Genomic DNA, 23,360 nt, shown 5'->3' with positions numbered 1-23,360 from the left:
TAACCTGATTAGGATCCCCCCTCTCGGAAGTGGCTTAGCTGGGATCTGAATGCAGGTGTAACAAGCCTGAGCTGTTTCTCTGGGTCTCTTGATGGGCACAGACGTGGCCCGAATGTGGAGGGGCAGGATCTTCAAGGGGACGGGACCGGTCGCATCTGATTCCCACTCTGCCGTGCGGTTTTAGACCATGTATGGCCAGGACCGGCATGTGGACGTCCTCAATCTCTGCGTTGCCCAGTTTGAGCCAGATTCCACGGAGTACATCAAGGTGAGCGCACTTTACAGTTTCTATAACGGGCTTCTGTGTGACTAAGGTTGCTCGTCTGGACAGTGAGTTTGATTGTAAGCTTTGCTACAGAGAGGGGAAGGGAACTATCTGCAAGTCTGAGTCCCAGTGTGTGCAGGTGTCTGTTGTATCCTGGCCATCGCCCTTCGGGCTGAGGGAACCGAAGCTGGACAGGGAAGTGGCCTGCTGAGAGCTGTGTGCCTAGATGTGGTAGGGATTAGGATGCAAACTTGACAAAACCTGTTCTCTTATCAGCAATGCTATGTGGGAACAAGATCGCTTACTCAACATCTGCTAGAGGGCAGTGTGTGTGTCTAGCAAGTCACTTGTGTGCCTGACGTATTACCAAAGGTGGATAGGTGCTACCATGAATGAGGCTGGTGTGTGTCAAGGCCTGCAGTCCAGAAAAGACGGTGGGGAAGGATGCTGGCTAAGCTGACGGGTAGTTACCATCATAGATCTAACATGTTAGATGTTAATAGCAGCTTACAAAGTGCTCATGGGAGAATCCTCATCGGGCCTTCAGGTTCTAGAGGGCGGGGAGTGTTGCGGCAGGTGGAGGTGGGTGAGGAGAGCTGTCTCGGCTAGAGATTGCTCAGTGAGCAACAGGCAGGAGAAATGACTGGTCACCTGGCTGGCTCGTACATGCACTCTGCGTGCAGGGGAGCGGTGGGAGATGAAGCTGGAAAGGTGGGTGGAACCACAGCATGTGACCTCAGAGGCCGGGCTGAGGACTCCCGAGAGAGCGCTGAGGGGACATCAGTTAAGAGGACGGAATGGGCTAGCTGATGAGACGGAGTAGGGCACACGGGAAGGAGTAGAAAATACTCGATTTCTTTTCTACCCTAGTGACCACAGAATAATGGTACATTATTTCTGATAGTCTACAAATATGAAATAGGTGTCTAATAAATAATCCTTGGCTGCAGAAAACCAGTTGATGTGGCTGTGTTTGCCAGAACTCACTACAGGCTGCCACAATACTTCCACGATGGACAGTGGCACCCATTTGCTATCCTAAAGACCAACTCATCTTAACAAATTGTAGGGGTGTTCTACATTGGACCTATAGGGTAAAACTAGTGGACACAGCTGCAGGTAGACCTGGGTTTTTTTTGTTTTGTTTTTTTTCCCCACCCTTTGGCAGCACTCAGTTTATTTCATGTTTCTAAAGAGTTGCATTTTATGCGGATAGGTTCATCACCAGACCTATGAAGATATAGACAAACATGGAAAGTACGACCTTCTACGCTCAACGAGGCACTTTGGTGGAATGGCTTGGTATTTTGTAAATAAGAAAAAGATTGATGGTTTGCTGATCGACCAGATTCAGAGAGATCTGTAAGTATGATCTTAGCAGTTATAAAAGAAACGTTCTTATTGCCCTAATGGGAAAGTCTGTTTTAGATATGATATTTTTACAATAGCTATACTATCCAATGATCATTGAAGCTTCACTTACTGTCTGGGTTTATTCTTCTAGCATAACCAGGTTTCCCAGTCTTTGCTTTTTCTTGTTATGATTTGAAAGGCAGAGTCAGAGAGAGGGAGAGACAGAGATCCCATCAGCTGTTTCACTCCCCTAAATAGCCACAACAGCCAAGGCTGGGCCAGGCTGAAATCAGGATCCTGGGCCTCCATCTGTGTCTCCCACATGGGTGGCAGGAGCCCAAGTACTTGGCCATCTCCTGCTGCTTTCCATGTACAGTAGCAGGGAGCCGCATTGGAAGCCGAGGAGCTGGCGCTCATGTGGGTTGCTGGTATTGGAGGGGGCAGCTTTACCCTCTGCATACAATGCCTGTCCCTAGTCTTTGCTTCTGAGGCATAAACAGGGCTAGAGCCTTTGAAAGAGTAAGTGGCCTTGGTCTGTATTGTGTACTCTGAATATCGACTTATCCCGGGCTTGCCAGTGCTGCTGGGTATCGGTGGACTTTCCGGATACTCCGAGGGGGATTAGATAGGAAATGTAAAGGAGCGTAAATGCTGGTGGGTGCTTGTTTTCTGGAAGAACTATTTCTAGGGCTTTCTAGTAAAAGCTATCATTTACCTTATAAAGGCACTTTTGTTTTTGCTGTCTTTGACTTTGTGGCCTTCATAGTTAGGTGAATGGCCTGAAGTAGTATCTGCTGTATTCTGGCATCCAGCGGCCATGCTCCCAGGTTTCTGGCTGGGAATAACAAGCTTACTGAGTGCCCTTGCACTTGGCTTTGTTGTGCTTCACACACAATGAAGGTTAGTGGCAGGCATGCATTGGGCACGTCTGCTGGTGCTGTTTCTCAGGTGCTTAGCATATTTGAGCAAAGTATGTAAGGTATGTACGCTGTTTCGACATACTGTGTTGTGCACCTAATAGACAATAGCATAGCTTTTATTTGCACTGAGAAACCAAGCAGTCGGTGTGATTGACTTGATCACGATGCTTGCTGTATTGTGGCAGTCTAGAATAGAACCTGCATGTCTGAGGTATGCCTGGAATGTTCTGTTTGATAAATGAGAACATTGTGTTGGGTTGCGAAGGCCAAAATAACTATGGCATGGCTCTGGTAAGAAAGTCAACTTCCCACACGAAGCCCTTGCTGGGCGCACAGGGTTTCGTGATCATTGCTAGCATCAGACTGGTTAACAGTTGTAGCTGACAGCATCCTATGTGTAATCCGAGCCATAGGACAGAGGTGACACATTGGGAAGTCAGGGTTCCACACGTTTTGCAAAACAGGTGCAGCCCACGTGGGGAAACAGCAAACCCTCCTCAGACACGGCACTGTCCCTGGTGGCGGTCTCTGGGCCAGCCCACCTCCCCACGACATGCTGTGCAATCTGATCTGAAGCAAAATCCACCTTCGTCCCAAGGGGTGGGTGACGGAGGGGCCTTCTTGTGCATTAGCAGTGGTGAACTGTCTGCCTAAGTTTCTCAAATGTAATCATTCTGTGCTACGTTCTAATAAGTTTAAAAATGGAAGTGCACTGAGGTGCGCTAGTGTGTGGTCTTAGTGTTGCCGTTTTATGTCAGCTTGGCCTCTGGAGCAGCTTGTACTGGGGGAGAGGTACTTGCTACACCTTCCCTGCTGTGCAAAGGCAGGTGCCCTTCTGTGATGCAAATGAACTGCAAAGCTGGGGCTGGGCAGTAGAGGGTGCACCTCCCCCCGAAGGGGGCTCAGGCCACAATTAGGATTCCGCACACATTCACCTGACTCCGGTCCCACTGGTGGTATTTATGTAAGATGCTTTCAGAATCTCATAGAAAGTGTAACTTGATTCACTTCAAGTATGTGTCAGATGTTAAAACTTGTTTGAAACATTATATTTTAACATGAACTTAATGAAACCCTAATATAAATCTATTATGTAGAAACCTAGTTATTTAAATAGGGCCACCTGCCTAATCTCTGAATTCTTTTTATCTTTTATTTTGGGGGAGATATTGTGTTGCGATGTTGTTAGAGTATGGCAAACACAATAGATTGGTAATGATCATGTAAAAAGATTTGAAAGGCAGAGTTTGCTGGTTCACCCTCCAGGTGGCCACAGCAGCCAGGCCTGGGCAAGGGTGAAGCCGGGAGCCTGGAGTTCCTGGGGGTCTCCACGTGGGTGGCAGGGGCCAAGTACGGGGAGCATCTCCTGCTTTCCATGCACATTAGCAGGGAGCTGGCAGCCTAAGCTGCTGTGCCACAGTGTCAGCCCCTGTCATGACCATTTTTGATCCTCTTATTCCCCATAAAAACAGCTTCTGCATGAACACTTCCAGTTCCTGTTTTCCGAAGAGCTGGCCTTTGGAGTAGATGGGCCTTAGGATAAGCCCGGAGCATTGCTCCAAGGCCATCGCTTGGAGGCCTTGAGTTGTTCTGTTCTCCCCAGCTCTGGGAGAAGCCTGGGAGGTTGGAGAGTGACAGCGGGAGGAGACTGACAGGTGTTTTTACCCCTCACCCCCACCCCAGAAGCCAGTAGCTCACTAAGTAAGTACACAAGCCAGAGCCTCCAAATCTCGGAGGAGGTTGTTTTTAGACACTCTGCTCTGCAATAGGAAATGCTAGGAAGGTGTCGACTGAGAAGACAGTGATTAGAGAAGGCTAGACAGGTTTTAATCTCCGCTAGTACTTGGGCATTTCTGAAAACGTATGATACAACCATAACTGAATCCCTGTTACGGCTTTATCCTAGGTGGCTGTGTGACACTACAGGTGGAGACTGCGGGTGTACAGCTTGACTTTCCTTTTGTCTGACAGTCATGATCACAAATTTGCTCCATTAGGTTAATCTTCAATGAATGTGTTCCTGTGAATAGTCAGGTGGTCTGAGATCTATATTTGGGGTCTTGGGGGCATTTATCCACTAATCGAGCCTTGATGAAAATGCAAATGACCTTGGCATCCTTAAGACCTCAAAGCAGCCTCTTAGGTGGGACTGTGCCGTGCCTGCGCTCTGAGGAAGATTACACCGTGAAATGGACTGCCTTGGAAATCATCTACCATGAGGGATGTTTGTCCACAGAGTGCTCTGTGGCCAGAAAGACTACAGCCGTATCTAGAACGTGTTCAGTTTTACAAACTGGGTACTTCCTGCAGACCCCTGCCTCATGGGGCTGATGTGAGGCCTAAATTAATCTACTTTCCTGAAAATGCTTCTGAAACCATAAACTCAAGGCCTCCCCCACCTTCTCAGTGTGAAGAGCATGAAATGTGATTCCGAAGCAAGCAATGAAAAGCTGTGCCTAACACGAGGCCCTTTCTCTCTCAGGATCGACGATGCTGCCAGCTTGGTCCAGCTGTACCACATGGTGCATCCCGAAGGCCAGTCAGCCCAGGAGGCCCGAGGGCAGGCGGCTGAGGGAGTAAACCTAATTAAGGTGAGGGGGCTCTTTGCACTGCTTTGTGGTGGTCACTGGGGAACATTCTCACTTAATGATAACTAACCAATTGGAGTATGGGCTACCTGTGGTTTCAGTGCGACTAGAGCTCCCAAACTTCAGCACAGGCAGCAGGGTGGTGCCGGGGAGAAGTGAGGTGGGGGGCTGGTAGCCGAAGGCCAGAGAGCCCGGCAGCCCCTGCGTTCACGCTGAAAGGGCAGGACAGGGCGGAGAAGGAAGCAGCACACTTCCCTCCTGTCCTTCCGTGTGTTCACGTTCCTCTTGGTGGGAGTGAGCAGGTGTCACGTCTTAGCTGTATTCCAGTTCTGGAACTGCACACCTCTCCAATCTGTAATGAGCCCCTGGTTTTACCTGTTAAATGCTCAGGTTGTTCAGGAAGGATAGGTTTTCTCTAATGCTCAGAACAAATGATTTTGTGGAACGGACTCCTATCACAGTAGTAATTTTTGCCTGCTGCAAAGCAGTTACCAGGACTACTAAAGTGAGCAGATAGGATTTAGTACATAATTTTCTGTGATAAGCTGGATAAAGCAAACATTTAAGAAATTCTCCTAAGGGGCAATGTCAGCGTTATCTTAACTAGGATTGCCTGGACTGTGTAAGGTACTTTTTATACATACCTTTATAAAAAGACTTCTTTAACCTGGCACAGCTCTTGAATTTAAGACAATTATGTAGTGACAAATTACAGCATGTCTTACTGCTCTATCTGTTCTTTTTTTTCAAACAGGTCTTTGCAAAAACAGAAGCACAGAAGGGGGCATACATAGAATTAACACTGCAGGCTTACCAAGAAGCATTCGTTAGCCATTCTGCAGCTTCCTGAAAGTAATTGTAAAATACATTCCATTTTACTAAATACTACCTTTCTCTTTGTTAATATTATGCTGAATGTTTAAAAATGTCAAGATTAAATAAGGTATATTTATAGTTTTCTATAAAGTTACTTTTTATTTTTGACATATCAAGTAAAACTTGTTGTTCTACTTCTAGGCCAGAAAGGGCTGACACTTCAGTGCCTGGTTATAGATTTAAGTACGCGCTCAGTTTTCCCAAATAGGCCAGCAGGTAACGCAGACATGGCCCAGCTTCGTGAGGTCAGAGGGGCAGGGGTTTGATTTTAGAGATGAAGTCTGAGGACAGAAACAGGGCATGGCTATTTTGAAGAACAACGTGACTGATCCCCAGGTGACGTAGCTTTGCCTCAGCCTTCTTAAAAGGAAGCCGAACAATCTTTAATTCCAAAGATTTTATGAGATATGGTCCAATGACAGTTAATGCGGAAACCAGCAATTTAAATGCTCCACATAAGCTCCTCTTCAGACAGAGGGCAGTGTTCAGCAGTCCACAGTGTTTATGTATAAACACATAACGATCTGTAGTAGCACATTCAGTCATCCAGAATATCTTCATCCAGGTTGATATCTGTTGTGTCGATATCTTCTAATTCCAAATTATCCAGATCTACTTCTAGTTCAAGTAAACTCTGAAACAAAAAGGAGAGGGTGATAAACTTACAGTACTATTACATGTGGTTCCCCATCCCAGAACAAGCACTAATGCTTCCTTTTTAGTTGAAAAGATTCCTCCTGAAACTGAAGAGACGGTGCATTCTGCCGCCATCTCTGGCTGGTGAAAGGAGGTTGGGTATGTCCTGTCCACCTACCTTCTCTTCCTTGTTGGCTTTGTGGGAGGCCACAATAACAGGAGTAGGAGAAGGGGGTTTCCCGTCGAGTTCCTGAAAGCCAGAGTGGAAGCACATGTGAAACAAAGGCATTTTTCTGGAAGGGTGCTCGGGATTACGATGTAGGAGAGGGCACTGAAGACCAACACTGCTGTCCCATGGAGTACTCACTGACCTGCTGAGCTGCAGATCTTGAGGGCCGAAAGCCTTTTGCCTCTTCCATAACATTTCTCTCTTCATTTGGCTACCAGAGAATAAAAATCACAATTCATCTATGAACCTGGCCTGGGTCCCACAGAGTAGCTGTTGCTCCAGCAGCAGCTCTACTTCCCCCGGGAGTCGCACTCACTGTGACAAGTGGGTACTGTTTGGCTGGCCACAGGTCAGCATGTGTCTCCTTCACCCATTCTTCAACAACAAAGGCTTCTTTCAATCCAGGGAAGAGATTTTCATACTCAGTCGGGTCAGCAAGGGATTCTGCTGCTTTCTGATTAACTTTTGAGAGATTCTCTCTCCAGAGTTTGACCACCCTAAAATAAACACCATGGAACCAGAGAGTAAGTACGCTCTGTTTTTATATGAAACATATCCTTCTAAAACTACAAGTCCATACCTTGAAACCTGACTGGGTAAGTAAGTTCGGGCCAGGAAGGCAGCTTCTGGCAGTCGTCCAGTTCGAATCAAGAGCTCCAGGCAAGCATCGAGCCTACAGAGTAAAAAGGAGAGGCACTACTACCAAGAAGTGGCACTTGCTTTACCTTAGGAAATGTAGCCTAGACGCAAAGTCAAAATCCCCACCTAACTCCCCCTTCCCCCCCAACACACACACAGGCATCTCATGTCTTTCGCTGAGCCCTTTACTTGTCCTACGGTCATACAGGGGATTTGAGATGACCCAGTGGTGGCCAACAGGCCAATTTTCCTTCAGTTTTTACCTTTGTGGTTTTTTTTTTCCCCCCTAAGTTTTATGGTGGATAATGTGGTTCAGAATCCAAAAAATTTCTTGTATTTTCCAATTACTTACAGTACATGTCCTATACATTGTGTCAAAAAGCCAAATATTTAAAACAACTACAAATGGATGTCAGAGTTCAGGTCACCAAATATTTTTGGAGGTATATTAATCAGTAAATGCACTCTTATTGGGATGCACACTTCCAAGTTTTATCACAGGATTTAATGAATACTGCTGTGTTTCATTTCCTAACACAGCAACTTGTCCCCAGGACAAGTTTTAAAATTTACGCTCTAGAGTTGAGCTTAAACTGGCATCCTCATCCTCTATTGTTTACCCATGTTGATCTCTTCACAGAAAAGTGCTCTGCCACTCTGGGGCCAGCTGGAACAGCGTACTAGAGCTTCCTGCTGAAAGCCACCACTGGGGCAGCACCTTCCTCTGCTGCCGCCCCTCAGCCAGCCATCAGTTCTCTGCAGGGCTCATTCTCCACACTCCTTTCCAAATGCCACTCACAGTAAGTGCCCAAACAACTCTAGTTACCATGTTTACCAATGTCTTTTAGGCCTTCGATTAACACTTACTTGCCCTGTAAAAAGTAGCTCATGAAGGCCACGTTATTTTTGCCATCTCTCTCTGCACCCTCTGCCAGCTTGTTCACCATACTAGCGTTTCCAGAGGCAGTGGCCAGAAGCAGCAGCCCCCCGTAGTCCTGTGCGTGGTGCAGGCACTCCTGGGCCAGGCCAAACTGACACTTGCTAATGGCCAGCTCAGCAAGTTGTTTCCACTTCTGTTCTGACTGCAAGACAGTGTTTCCAAGTTAAAACAGCTCTGGGAATAAACACTTAAACTTCTAACATCATTATGTTATTGCTGTACTGACCAGGGAAGACCATTCTATAGAGTTGTGCTAGTTAAGGTGACTCTACCCAAGTAAGAATGGCACAAAATGGAAGTTAGTTGTATATACACAACTAATTCAAACACAAATCAGTTTAATAATGCATTAATAATCAACCTATAACCATCTAATTAGACTGCAGTTATTTTAAGGAGAATGCTACTTCTTTGGAAAATGTAAAAGTGTTTACATTTTCCAAAGATACTGTCACTTGTAATCTTTCAGAAATCAAAATGTTGCATATTTGGATAATCTGGCTAGAATATATTTTGCACACCTAAATTCATCAGTAAATGCTAGATTTTAAAACAGGGGGGTCCTTAATACAAAAAATTCCACAAAAATGTCATTAAATTGTCTCTGAAAATGTCAGAACCTTTCTCTAAAACCATCTTTCTCATTACCTGGGGTTACTGGCAAATTATTTCTGTGTTCTTTGAAAATTCCAGACAAGTTTAATTACTATCTTTATATCTTCTTATGAAACAGATTTCATGTAAAATATGAAAATACTTTCTCTCAACCACATTAGAGTGCTAAGAATATCTCCAATATAATCTAAAGATTAACAAATTTTAAAGACCAGAGGTAACCTTATCAAAATGGGTAATTTGAAATTACCAACACCTAGAAGTACCTACTGATCTTTCCATCAGTTAAGAAAAATCATGTTAGTACATACCTCTGCTTCAACTGCTAACTGATATGCGATTTTTAACTCTCCAAGCTGCAGAGCAAGCTCAAAACAATGTTCAGGATCTGTAGACACTGTGAGAGCTTGCTGCTTAAAGCCCTAAAGATGAAAAACACCAAATGTGAGATTTATGTTCACAAGCACTTTGTGTATACACAATTCATCTATCATACTGAAAATATTGCTGACAAACCCTACTAGATAAATAATACCTTTTAATGAGAAGACAGAAAAAAGGACTAATTAAATTAGGTGAGAGCAGATATTCATCTGTGTAATGTCAAATGGTTTTTCCTCTAGAGGATTTTTTACTTTACACTGACTTGAGGGGCACAGAGATCGCCCATCTACTGGTTCAGCAAAGTACCTGCAGCAGCCAGGAACCAGGAACTCAATCCTGCTCTCTCGTGTATGGCAGGGACCCAACCACTTGAGCCATCAAATGTTGCTTCCCAGGGTGCACATTAGCAGGAAGCTAGAATCAGAAGTGGCACTGAGGCTCGAAACCCAGGCACGCTGGCATCCCATATGGGTGCTGGTTCGAGACCTGGCTGCTCCACTTCCGATCTGGACCTCTGCTATGGCCTGGGAAAGCAGTGGAATATGGCCCAAGTCCTTGGGCCCCTGCACCCACTTGGGAGTCATGGAGGAGGCTCCTGGCTTCGGATTGGCGCAGCTCTGGCTGTTGCGGCCAGTTGGGGAGTGAGCCATCAGAGGGAAGACCTCTCTCCCTCTCCTCTCCCTGTGTAACTCTGACTTTCAAATAAATTTTTTTTTTTTTTTAAACAATGGCGGCTAGTCAATCCTACTCTAGTAAAACAACTTGTAAAATTAGAAAAGCTGATCTATGAGCAATTTCAGAGAACAGGCACAGTGGCACAATTGTAGCTGCTGAAAATCAATCAACAACCTGGGCCTTAGAGGTCCTCTGTCTAGTCCCTTATCTCACGGATAAGTCTATTAGTGGTAAATGGACAAATAAAAATCTTCCAAGTTTCTTCCAATTGTAGGTCATTTAGCAAACATTTTGTATTCAGGTCCATAAACCTGTACGGTGGCTCACCTATGCCTTTACTGGTCTCATGTCCAGTTTATCTAAATCAGCAAGTTTACCAAAGGACAGAAGTCAGATTTTCTCATGCTCTGTTAAGCCATCAGGAATAGGCCTTTAACCTGTAATGCATGAATTAGCTTCTCTCCTAAGTTAAACAGTATGGATGGGTCTGCCCTATGGGCACATATTTCAGCTTTAGGGATATAGTGTGTCAGACAAAAAGCTCAGGGCTAGTTTACTCCTAAGGAGTAAGGACAGCATAAGAAACATCCCAATTCGTACTGCAGAACATGAAGGGTCAGCACTGAAACAATCGCCCTAACAGCAGTTAGTCCAGGACTGGTCCCCCCCATTCCCTGATGCATAAAGAAGGCAGGTTTACTCCTTGGACAGGGTAAAGTGGACCATCTCCAGCTGGGGGAATGCCTATCCCACCAAAGGGAGTACTGAGTATCAAAGGGAAAATCATAGGCTCAGTGAGACACTGGGAAGGGATGTGTGGACTAAATGAAATGCTACATGCTAAGTCTCCCAAGTCGTCTTATACTTAGCCCAAGAAAGATGGTGACTGGGGAGCTGCTTTTAATATTGCAGTATGTCAGCCAAAGCAGCGCCCAGTACATTGTTAGGTGCTCATTAAATTAACTGAATAAATACATGATTATTAAGTTCATTAGCTGAAGGTAATGACAGTGAGGCTCCCTAATCAGCCTAAACACATCACACAATGCCATCCACACCCTACACACTCAGCCCTTTTGATGTGTTTCTTGGACCTCTGCTCTTGAAAGACAGAGATCAAAAATGAATAAAAGCAACTTGAAGGAAGCACTTTAAAAAAACAAAAAAATTCATAGCCTCAGAGATAAATTTTCATCTTTATAAGTAAGATTAAGTCATAGACTAATAGGAAAATCAGCTGGGGTAGGTCCAATGTTTGACAGTTTGAGAAGGAATACAGAAAACAAATCACCATAAAATGATGCCTGAAAATCTCTCAGAAGTGAAGGACATCACTTTCCCAAAGGACTCATGTAATACCCAACAGACCAAATGAAACTAATCTCTACAAGGCCCACCAAGAGTGACATCCACAAAGCTTCCTCAGAGGAACAAAACAGGCCATATACCAAGAATTGGGAATAAAAATGCTTTAGACTTCAACAACTAGAAGCTAAAAGGCAATGGAACAATAACAGTGCCTTCAAAACTTAAAATTACCCCCAACCTAGAGTTGTATAGTTGGTTAAATGGGCCAGTATGTTACAGGGTAGGACAATGGTACTTTCATATATTCAAAGCCTCAAAAACTTGACCTCCCACTAACGACCCTTTCTCGGGAAACTGAAGAACTTGCTCCACCAAAATGAGGGCATCAACCAGGAAAGACGACGGGATTACAGGAAACAATGGATTCTTCTCTACAGAGGCCAAGAGAAGCCTGGCTATGATGGTGGGGAGATATCCATGATGAGAGCAGAAAAGCCAGTTCAGTCTGCAGCCAACTAAATAAACTGAAAGGAGAGCGCGAGAAATCTGGAGAGTTGAGAGAGTCTAGGGGGATGTAACCTTAAGTACACAGAAAACTACAGACTCTAGAGAACTCTTAGAGCTTTCTTTCGTGCAGCTGTCAGCCCTAACTGCACGGCTCACCTGTGAGCCTTTTACATAGCCCTAACAACAAATGTCAAGGACTGATGCACCCAAAATTATATGAACATACCTAGGACAAGGCATAGGAAAGGGACACGTGTATTGCAGATTGGGGGGCAGGAGTAGGCACAGCAGAAGAAAGCTCAGCCTTCACCTGTGGGAAGTCACAGGAAATGAAGAAACAGCTGACTTTTATGTTATTTAGAGATGTGGAACAAATACAACAAGAGTTAAGGAATTATCTCCAGGCAACAGGAAGGACAGAAGGGAGAGCCGCTTTATCTCCAGTCTTAGAGAACTTTGTGCATATATAACTGACAGATACTACATTAAGAAAAAGGCATGTCACTGAGGCAGGTGGGATACAGAGAAAAAGGAAGCACAGAAATGAAAATATTAAGACTACAAAAGAAGTATGCAGGAGGATGCTACATCTAACATTTCAAAGGGGTACAAAAGACACTAAGAGAAAGTTAAGGAGAGTATACCACGTGCTTTCACAGTGTGTACATACAAATGCAGAACTGACACCAAAACTACAGGGACGGCTTGGCAGTTGAGAAATCCACACTAACAGTCTTTCAAATTGCTGATTTTAAAAAAAACCTCTTACCTGCTTTTCCAAAAAGTGTGCAACTCTGGTCCTTTGTTCCTTTGGAATGGTGGGAAGGACCTTATCAGCCATACCGAAGTCCCTCCGCATGACAGCTGTCTGGTATTCCAGGACTGACACCAGCAGGGAGTAGCTTACAATGTTTAATTCTTTATCACCCAGATAGAGCCGGTTATCCTTAGGAATATAGCCCAGGAGATACATTGTCCTATAACAGAACCAGAAACCAAGTCAGAAGCAAACTCAAATCTGCAGTTACACATGCACACACACACAGCCTCTTGCTCAAAACCTTTCCATTTGGGGCAATTTCAGTGAATGACAGGCACCTACTGAAACTTTTAACACTGAAAGATCAGCCTACCATTGCTACAAGTCAGCTACAGATTTTGTTTAAAAAGCACGCTTTTGGCCGGCGCTGCGATTCACTTGGCTAATCCTCCACCTGCAGCGCTGGCACCCCGGGGTTCTAGTCCCAGTTGGGGCGCCAGATTCTGTCCTGGTTGCCCCTCTTCCAGGCCAGCTCTCTGCTATGGCCCAGGAAGGCAATGGAGGATGGCCCAAGTGCTTGGGCCCTGCACCCGCATGGGAGACCAGGAGGAAGCACCTGGCTCCTAGCTTCGGATCGGCACAGCGCATCGACCGCAGCGCGCCAGCTGTGGCAGCCATTTTGGGGGTGAACCAACGGAAAAGGGAAGACCTTTGTCTCTGTCTCTCTAACTCTGCCTGTCAAAAACAAACAACAACAACAACAAAAAAAAAAACCAGCACACTTTTAGGTTGCTTAAGACAAAAGCAAAACAATTTAACATTACCTGTCCAAATGGGCAATGGTGACTATTTCTCCTCCGACATAATAATTTAATCTGTTCACAGAACTTGTGTAAATGAAACAATCGCCTACCCAAAGCCCTGTTTTCACAATTTCCTGAATCTCACCAAGAACCTGCAGCAAGAGAATAAAAAACTATTACTATCTTATCCAACATGAGGAACTTGTAACAAAACGCTTAGAGTGATATGGCAGAATAAGGTACACAAAATAAAATCCTATTTCAAGGGGAAAAATTTTTTTTTCCTTGGAATTTTCATTGGCTTTCTTCACTCAAGAGAATAAATTCCTGGGGCTGGTGTTACGGCACAGCAGGTTAGGCCGCCGCCGGCAAATCCAGCATCCCCTGTGAGGGCCAGTTCAAGCTCCTGCTGCTCTATTTTCCATTCAGCCCCTTGCTGATGAGCCTGTGAAAGCAGCAGATGGCTGAAGTGCTTGGGTCCCTGCCCACCCATGTGAGAGACCAGGATGGATTTCTGGGTTCCTGACTTTGGCCTAGCCCAACCCAGGTTATTGCAACTATTTGAGGAGTAAACCAGCAGGTGGAAGATTCTCTCTCTCTCTGTGCAATTCTGCCTTTCAGGTAAAATGAATAAATTTAAAAAAAATAAAAAATTCCTAACTAATGTTGTCCAACATGAACAGCCTCAAAGCAGAAGATGACATCGAGCCTAATTTGTAATTAGTGCATTGGTTTTCATTTAAATTATAGTAAAAGTAGTATGTAAAATAATTTTTTTAAAAATTTGAGGAGGGGCTGGCACTGCACCATAGTGGGTAAATAAATCTTTAAAATAAAATTTGAGGGGCCAGCAGTGTGGCATGGTGAGTAAAACCACCATCTGCAGTACCAGTATCCCATATGGGTGCTGGTTCAAGTTCTGGCAGCGCCAGATTTTATTTATTTGACAGGTAGAGTTATAGACAGTGAGAGGGAGAGACAGAGAGAAAAGTCTTCTGTCCGCTGGTTCACTCCCCAAATGGCCACAACAGCCAGAACTGAGCCAATCCAAAGCCAGGAGCCTCCTCTGGGTCTCCCATGTGGGTGCAGGGGCCCAAGCACTTAGGCCATACTCTACTGCTTCCTAGGCCATGGCAGCTCCCCTGTTAAGGGGAAGATGGCCCAAGTAGTTGGGTCCCCACACCCACATGGGAGACCCAGAAGAAGTTCTTGGTTCCTGGCTTTGGCCTGGCCCAGTTCTGGTCATTGTAGGCATTTGGGAAGTGAACCAGCGGATGGAGGATCTCTATCTGCCTCTGTCTCTCAAATAAATAAATAAATCTTTTTAAAAATATTTGAGAGGCAGAGAGCGAGAGAGGCTCCCATCGGCTGTACTTTCCAAATGCCTACAATGGCCAGGACTAGGGCAGGCTGAAGCTGGGAGCATTAGGAACTCAATTCTGGTCTCCCACATGGGTGGCAGGGAACTACCTATCTGTGGTATCATCTGCTTCCTCTCAAGGTGTGAGTTATCAGGAAGCTAGAATCAGTAGCAGTGCCTGGACTCAAATCAGGCCCTTTGATGAGGGATGCAGGAATCCCAAGTGGGGTTTTAACTGCTTACCAAACACCACTTGGGAGTACCTGGGCAAGAAATACATAAACACATAATGTACAATTAAAAACCACAAATTCCTAGGTGAGTATTTGTAATGTGAAATCTCATTGTTGGGTCAAAACTATGGTCTGAGAGATTATTATTTTAAACCCTCTAAGACACAGGAAACTGGAATGTTAAGTATTTCATGGCACCTCTCCACAATGGGTGACTTATCTTTAATATTTGGGAGCTCACCTAAACCATTCTTGCTAAACAGTCTTAGAACCAAAACAATCACAAATTTCCTTATAGAAAAATATCCGTGGAAATCTACAGATGTCCTAAAATCAAAGCACAAGCCTCTTTTAAACCTATTTGCTTTCAGATTGACTCTCAAGCCAAGATTTTTAATTTTCACATGTCACCAGAACCTTTAAATGATGAGTTTCTCCAATCCTGATTAATAATGAAGTGCTGCAGTCAGTAGTGTGTGTTGTAAGAATACAAATCATTTAACAACAAAGCAGTGGTTATGCTGCTGCAGTTACCTCAAAGGCGTCTTCAATGCCGTCTTCGGTAACACCCTCATGTGTTTCCTGTGCAGACAGGACTTTTTCTGACAGATACTTAAGGATAAAAAATGACTCCTCAGTGGCAATGCAGACGAGCTCTCCCGAGTCTGACCAGAAAATCTGCAATGCAACAGGCAAAGATAGAGACAAGCGATTTGCATTTCTGAGTAGATATGACAAACTACATATACTTTATTTCTTACAAGAATTACCTTTTGACATTAAGATAGTACACAATAATTTATAAAGTGCAATTATACCTATGTTTGGGAGGTGGACAGGGAAGGGCTGTTCTACTTAGCTTAGCAATGTGAAGACAGGAAGGAGAGCAGTCAGTGCATGCTGGGTGTACTATCACCTAGACAGGCAGACGCGTTCCAGCATACTGCCCTAGACACGTTCCTCGTCCTTTCCACTATCTGCCACCCCTCCGCAGCCTTTGTAGACATTTATCCCAACTGCCTCTCCCAGTGACATTTTAATACCACAGATACACTGTTCATACCCAGGTAATGCATACATATGGGGTACACGAGTGTGTATATAACATATATACACCTAACTGCACTTTATACATAAAGAGAGAAAGGGTTTTTTTGGTTCCTATTCACCAGGAACCAGTTTTGCCTCTCCTGAGAATGCAGGTTCTGGAAGACGGAAGGGAGACCCAAGAGGTGGTTTTTCCCCACGGTGGACGCTGTCGAGGCAGCAGGCACTGCAAAGGCAGACACTCGGTGCCGCAGTGCTGAGTGGTCACCTCCAGAGTACTCAGCCGTCACTAGCTGCTGTCTGAACGGACTTCTTGACTGGAAAGCATGCTCTTTCACTCCATCAAAAAACATTTAAACACGAATGGCATCTTGAGATTTGGATAAATTTCTATACTTTTCAAAAATCTTCAATGTCAGCTGCCTCATTCAAATACCACAATCCTGACTTTCTGAGCAGTTCTGAGGTAAATGGTATTCTGCCCAACTCAAGGGAACAGGGACAGTGCAGGGCTACTTCTTGGTCTCAGGGACCCACAATCTGTCACAAAGACGAACATTCCAATGGCGACAATGGAGTCAAAACTCACGTGTTTGGGCTGAATTTCAATCCTGCGTATGAGTTCTGTGTTGTCCCAGTCATAGAAGGCTAAGCCATTCACAGATCTGACTCCCAGTAAGAAGCCTCCATATATGCCTTAACAGAACATAAACACAGTTTTGTTTAGATGTTTGTGAGCTCTGCAAAGTGTTTAAAAATGTATCATATATAAATATCACTCACTTTCAGCTCCAAAATCTGGCTTAAATGATTTTTTTTCCTTAAAGTTCTTAAATATCTTTACAACACTGTTGCTCTCTCTTATTGCATATCTGGGCGGGGGGAAAGAGAAAGTAAACAGCATATTTAGTATATACTAAACCACAGTTTTATCAAATGTTAGCAGTATCTTCAAATATTTTTGAATAATTATGCAAAAATATGAGTATTTAAAGACTGATGTATTTTTTTCTTAAGAGACCAGTGAATTTCTTACAGTAGGACAATGAGTGGATTTCATACTGTGTATTACACAAATTACTAGGGCTTATAAACTATTTAGAAACTGGGTATAACCAAAATGTCAATCAGTAGGCAAATGATTAAACAAATTGTGATATATTCATAAAATGGAGTATTACTCTGCAAACAGCAGACATTGATTAGTTATCCAGGCAACGCAAGGCTGTGTCTAGGAAACATTTTGCTGAACAAAAGAAGCTGGATACATCAGGGCATTAGGACTGCACTTATATTAACCTCTAAAAAAGACTGATCTACATATGGTGGCAAAAAGCAAATGAGTATCTGCCTGTGGCTGGGAATGTGCATTTGTCCAAATTTACTGAAATGCACACTGAAAGTGGTACACTGTCCTGCACAAATTATACCCCATGAAGCTAATCAAAAACAAAAGAAAAACTGTGACAAGCGGCTTTCAGTCAGCCATGTTCAGCAACAACTCGGGAAAGTGGTTATTCTGGCCTCTGCCTTGAAAGCGGCTCAGAGCTATCACTGGATATTTGATAACTGTGCTTGGGGTGAGTGCGCTGTTGGTTTGAGGACAACGCTGGGCAAGGTCTTGGCTGCATAAAGCTGCCAAGAGGCAACTATCAAAATAAAGGGGGAGGTGTGTTTGGAGAAGTGAGAGCAGTCATGAACTGCAGCTCTGCTCTGTGGTACACAGAACTGTGTGTGTGTGCGTCTACTCAAGAAATTCATGGAAAGATGAAAAAAATTCCCCATCTCTCAGTAAATGGTGCTATAAAAACTTTTTAAATATATCGTATTATGAAGAGGCTCAAGTCACCCTACCGTTTGGTGGCAGAAGGCAACACAAAACATGGGGAAAACTAAGACAACTAGGAAGACGTAATTCAGCTATGTGGTCTGAAAACACCAAAGCCCTAATGTTTATTACATGCACCAAACAGGAGTCAAAAAGGAACTGGAGTTTGTGACTATCTAGTAAAACAACTTGAGACTTAAATGATTTCTTTCTTTTAATCAACATTCTGATTTCAGACAGAAATCTGATTTGTTAACAACACAGAAAATCAGCTTTTAAAAAGATTCAATAGGGGTATAATAAGTGTAGCCACCTGCAATGCTGGCATCCCTGTGGGTGCCAGTTCATGTCCCGGCTCCTCTACTTCAATCCACCTCCCTGCTAATAATGTGCCTGGGAAAGCAGTGGAAGACGGCCCAACTGCTTGGGCCCCTGCACCCATGTGGGAGACCTGAAGAAGCTCCTTTCTCCTGATTTTGGCCTGCCCCAGCAGTCACCTGGGGTATGAACCAGGAGATGGAAGATCTCTTTGTCTCTCCCTCTTACTCTTTCAAATAATTAAGTCTTTTTTAAAAATTGAATAAAGTTCTTATCAGGATGACATCAAACCACAAAGCATCTGTCCAAACAGCAGCAGCAGTACTTTAGGACACACGTGATCAGGAGGGCCTGCCAAGGGCTAAGGGGCATCAGCAGCAGGTCCTGTTAGGGTTCCATCAAGGAAATGGGTGCTGGGTGCTCAGTGCAGTGGGATTACTGGGTCAGCCTGAGAGTCGGCCCAACAGTGAATACAGGGAGGGCAAGGTCAGTTCACAGTGCAGCTGCCCCCGATTCTAACTTCCGATGACTGCTTCAGTAAGAACTGTGTTAACCACGAGAAGCACAGCCTGCCCTGCACCTCCAGCACCTCTTCTGGACAGCAGCTCTCAGCATGCATCTGTAACCAGGACAAGCTGCATCTCAGTCAGAACTTACTCTGAGGAATCATGGGCCCATGCGAACTCCTGGGCAGACCCAAAGCTCTTATTTCTCAAGGCCATTGCCGTGTAGATGATGTACTCTCCATCACCGCACACCACAACAAACCTAGAAATTACAGAAGCCAGGGAGGGAAGGACAGAGGAATAATGACATGTAGGAGTTAGGAAACAACAGTTCATCTTTATGGTAAAATAACTGTAATAGCAAATAATATTTCAACCAATAATTACAATTTTATCTTTGAAATACAATACAATCTTTGAATACAAGCCAGACAAAAATATTCCAGCCAACAAATCCAAAAGCAAATCACAAATATGGGATTACTACTGAAAATGTCACTGTAATGGTCTCCTCTTATCAACAGAGGAGGCCGGGGACGGGAAGGTGAAAAGGACTAGACATGCAGAGGACGGAATTCAGTTCTGCAGCTGCTATCTGCTGAGCACCAAGATGCCCAGGACATAACTCACAACACACTGCAAGAAGGCACTGTCTTATTCTAAGACCCTCTTCATTTTAAAGTTGATCTTTCAAAGCAATGAAAATATATTAACTCTGTTTTTAATGACTTGTTAAATTTCTCAAGAGTACTTTAACATTTAAATGAGTAGATAATGCATAAACAAAATTTTTTGTCAATACACATAAAACAACTCAAAATCAGCATTTAGAACACTGTAATGGCAAAATAAAAAGCTTACAGCAAAGAATATTTCAGGTATTAAGAGAAATATTCTTCTTAAGAGCAATGAGTCAGAAAATACTGAGAGAGCACCTACTAAGTCTCAGGGTAAGGTAAGACCCTGGCCTCAAAAGAACACAGCATAACACACGAGAAGTAAGAGTAAACAATACTACTTTACTCTTACAGTCTGTGTGCTGCAGAACAGGGCCAAGAAGGCAAACATTTTGCATGCCAGCTTGATCAAGTGGCAGGCCTGCTGCAGCTGTGCTGAGGATTACGAGACTAGGGCAAGGGCTCGGTGCAGAATGACCAGCGATGCCCACCACAGGGCAGAAATGGAACAGGCTGTGGCTCCGCACACTGTGACCTCACACACACAAGCTCAGCGACAGACCTGAGCAATGGCTTACCGCCCGTTGGGATTGTGCTGAATAGTCTGAGGGTATATCTCACAACTGCCCATATCCTTCACTGCCAGTGGCAGCCTTTCTCCATCTTTAATTTCAGCATCTCCCATTGCCTTTAGGTTTGCCTGCTGGACTTCTGAATGCTTGGCCCAAATGATCTTTCCATTGGCATCCATGGACATCGCAGGTTCCTCTCGACCAAGCTGACGAATGACAAGTGGCTCTTAGCAATGAAAGGAAACCAAGTGGAACCACAGCAAAATCAGACACTCTTTTCCCTTAACAGCAAGCTCTTTCCTTTCTTCCACCTTTAATGTCCACTGCTTAAATTCTAGTGCTTGCTTACGGGTCAGTTTAATAAGACTGGTGACTTAGAACATGACAGTATTAAAATACAAGAAAAACAGCTTTGCCTAAGTCCATCTATTTAGAAAAACAGTCTGAATACCTTAACAATGATGCTCCCTTCGTCATAGCCCAGCGCGACACTGTTGGAGCCTCTCAGACTGGCCACACACCACACCCTCTCCATTCCGTAATTCAGCGTGCTCTCTAGCCGGTAGGTGCTTGAATGCCAAATGCGCACTGTCCCTATAAAGAACAGTGTGAATATTCCCTTTTGATACAAACATCCACAAGTGTGTCAGCTGAATAAGCCACATGAAGATCTTGTATTCAAACACAGAACATTTCCTGGCAGTTTAATGACAATGGTGGGGGAGGAAGGTGGCGGGAGTCTATAGTCTTCGAATGATTTTATAAATTAATGTAAACATAACAACAAACTTTTCGGGTGGGCGTTTGGTTAAGACACTGCATACTGGAGTGCCTGGGCTGAGCCCTTGCTCTGCTCCTGGCTCCAGCTTCCTCCTCATGTGCACCCTGGGAAGCAGCAGGAAGGTGTCGGCTCAAGTATCTGGGTTCCCTCGCCCACATGTGAGACCCAGTCTGAGTCCCAGTCTCCTGGCTTCACAGTCCACCCCCCAGCCTTGGCTGTTGCAGGCATTTGGGGAGTGAACCAGCAGATGGGAGAGCTCTGCCTGTCTGCCTTTCAAGTAAATAAAAATCTTTAAAAATGTTTAAGAAACTAAGAAATATTACTTTCAGTGTAAAACAGGATATCCTGAATAGGTTGCTCATTCAGTGTCTGGTGCTTTGTATACACAGGTGGTTTCTTCTCTCACTATAATCCAATGAAGTGTATATGTGTGTTCTCATTTTATATTTTACCTAGACAACACATACGTAAAGTGGGTGAGCCTGAACGTGAACCCAGGTCTGTCTAACTGAAACATGGGCTTTTTCAGTCTGTTTCTAGGCCATCTGGTATCCTCTTTAAGTAAAAGAATTAAAATCCATTAGAATAAAAATCCATTAGAATGGTGACACCAATGCTAATAATGCCTCTTTAAGTCTTCTATAGCTGAAGTCTAATACTCTAATAAAAATATCTAAGTCCTTGGAAATTTCCAATTATAATGCAGAGACCCTGCCTGGTTTAAATATCCCAGAGATATTACAAGGATAGGAATACAGTTATACTTCTGACTTACCATCTTCTGAACCTGTAATGATGATTGGCAACTCCGGATGAAAACTGGCACAAGACACATTTTGGGCGTGACCCTCCAATGTCTGCACACATGTTTTATTCTGTAATCAAGACACAGAAATCATTTTTATTATTGAAAAGTAACCTAGCCTTAATTTTTTGATGCACAGATACCTTGTAAATGATAACTGCTGTGACAAGCTAATATCCAATACAAGAGCTGGCGCTGTGGTGTACTGGATAAAGCCACTGACTGTAGTGTTGGCATCCCATATGGACACCAGTTCGAGTCCCGGCTGCTCCACTTCCATTCCAGCTCTCTGCTATGGCCTGGGAAAGCAGTGGAAGATGGCCCAAGTCCTTGGGCCCCTGCACCCATGTGGGAGACCTGGAAGAAGCTCCTAGCTCTTGGCTTCAGATCAGCCTGGCTTCGGATCGGCCCATCTCTGGCCACTGCAGCCATTTGGGGAGTGAACCAGTGGATGGAAGACCTCTCTCTCTCAACTCTGACTTCCAAATAAATTAATTAAAAAAATTTAATACAGAAATTTTTGAAATTTTTTTGTATATATATTTTCTCTAAATATCTCATAGAACAGGTAATATAACTATCAAACTTGAAGATGAAAAAAAACACAAAAATATCCAGATTTTCCACTGAATGTTATCTCCTCCCTTAATACTGACACTTGGGGCCAGCACTGTGGTGTAGCTGGTAAAGTCGCCATCTGCAGCGCTAGCATCCCATATGGGTGCTGTTCAAGTTCTGGCTGCTCCACTTCCTATCCAGCTCTCAGCTAACACACTTGGGAAAGCAGTGGGAGATGGCCAAGTTGTTGGGTCCCTGTACCCACATGGGAGACCTGGATGAAGCTCCTGGCTCTTAACTTCAGTCTTTCCTAGTTCTGGCCATTGTGGCCATTTGGTGAGTGAACCAGTGGATGGAAGACTCTCCCCCCCGCCCCGCCTTTTTCTCTCTCTGTTTGCCTTTCCCTCTCTGCAACTCTTTCAAATAAATAAATCTTAAAAAAAAAAAAAAATAAATAAATACTAGCACACAGCATCTGTGGACTAAGCAGACAATACTACTTTTAGCCTTTAATATTTGTATTACAGATTTAAGTACAAATGTGAGGAAGTTTCAAAGTAGAATGCTTTTTCTAGGCTTCATTTTGTTAGGTTATAGAAATTTTTAATGTAAGAAAAAAATAGAAATTTAAATATCAGAGATAAAAAGCATAGTAGTGAAGAGTTCCTAACCAGGTTTATAAGCATCCATGTGGTAAAATGGTTGTCATGACATTGTTGATTTGCAAGTTTTCAAATATAAATGGAAACCTGCCTATGAGGATATTGGGTGAGGTATAAGTTAATATTAGAATGTTAAAATGTCTAATTCCTATTATTAAATAAAAAATAAACATGCTGACATTTTTGTTTTTAAAATCTTGAGAAAGGGGCTGGCATTGTGGCACAGTGGGTGATCCCCTGTCTGTAATAGCATCCCATATGGGTGCTGGCTTGAGTCCCAGCTGCTCCACTTCCAACACTGCTCCCTGCTATTGGCCTGGGAAAGCAGCAAAGATTGCCTAAGTGCTTGGGGCTCTGTACCCATGTGGGAGAGCTGGAAGAAGCTCCTGGCTTCAGCCTGGTCTAGCCTTGGCTGTTACAGCCCTCTGGGGAGTGAATCAGTAGATGGAAGATCTCTCTGTCTCTCCCTCTGTCTCTGTAACTCTTTCAAATAAATAAATAAACCTCTACAGAAA

General features: G+C 44.0%; 2 protein-coding genes across 6 annotated transcripts in view; one reads left to right on the top strand and one right to left on the bottom strand.

Moving 5' to 3' along the window:
- Positions 1-22,142, top strand: part of MRPS22 (mitochondrial ribosomal protein S22) — a 28,080-nt gene extending 5,938 nt beyond the window's left edge. For 2 of the 5 annotated variants that reach the window (XM_002716552.6, XM_008266239.5), the window contains exons 5-8: positions 185-268; positions 1,482-1,627; positions 5,021-5,129; positions 5,881-6,092. In XM_002716552.6, coding sequence (XP_002716598.3) covers positions 185-268; positions 1,482-1,627; positions 5,021-5,129; positions 5,881-5,976 — 435 coding nt within the window. In that variant the 3' untranslated portion in view covers positions 5,977-6,092. Of the gene's footprint in view, positions 1-101; positions 269-1,481; positions 1,628-5,020; positions 5,130-5,880; positions 6,093-8,146; positions 8,377-21,764 lie in introns of those variants that run through there. The other 3 variants (XR_011388390.2, XM_089331158.1, XR_016232776.1) reach the window with 3 other exon arrangements.
- Positions 6,075-23,360, bottom strand: part of COPB2 (coat protein complex I subunit beta 2) — a 34,612-nt gene continuing 17,326 nt past the window's right edge. Inside the window, exons 7-22 of the mRNA XM_008266237.5 lie at positions 21,596-21,695; positions 20,491-20,633; positions 20,046-20,245; positions 18,942-19,052; positions 16,922-17,010; positions 16,728-16,834; positions 15,626-15,769; positions 13,520-13,650; positions 12,705-12,912; positions 9,373-9,483; positions 8,374-8,588; positions 7,448-7,540; positions 7,184-7,364; positions 7,010-7,078; positions 6,817-6,888; positions 6,075-6,636 (exon numbers count right to left, since the gene is read on the bottom strand). Coding sequence (XP_008264459.3) covers positions 6,541-6,636; positions 6,817-6,888; positions 7,010-7,078; positions 7,184-7,364; positions 7,448-7,540; positions 8,374-8,588; positions 9,373-9,483; positions 12,705-12,912; positions 13,520-13,650; positions 15,626-15,769; positions 16,728-16,834; positions 16,922-17,010; positions 18,942-19,052; positions 20,046-20,245; positions 20,491-20,633; positions 21,596-21,695 — 2,070 coding nt within the window. The 3' untranslated portion in view covers positions 6,075-6,540. The remainder of the gene's footprint in view (positions 6,637-6,816; positions 6,889-7,009; positions 7,079-7,183; positions 7,365-7,447; positions 7,541-8,373; positions 8,589-9,372; positions 9,484-12,704; positions 12,913-13,519; positions 13,651-15,625; positions 15,770-16,727; positions 16,835-16,921; positions 17,011-18,941; positions 19,053-20,045; positions 20,246-20,490; positions 20,634-21,595; positions 21,696-23,360) is intronic.

The sequence above is a fragment of the Oryctolagus cuniculus genome, chromosome 4 (assembly GCF_051225735.1).
Source record: "Oryctolagus cuniculus isolate XC-2025 breed Fujian yellow rabbit chromosome 4, ASM5122573v1, whole genome shotgun sequence".
NCBI lineage: Eukaryota > Metazoa > Chordata > Mammalia > Lagomorpha > Leporidae > Oryctolagus > Oryctolagus cuniculus.
This window is presented reverse-complemented; position numbering and strand designations above follow the sequence as displayed.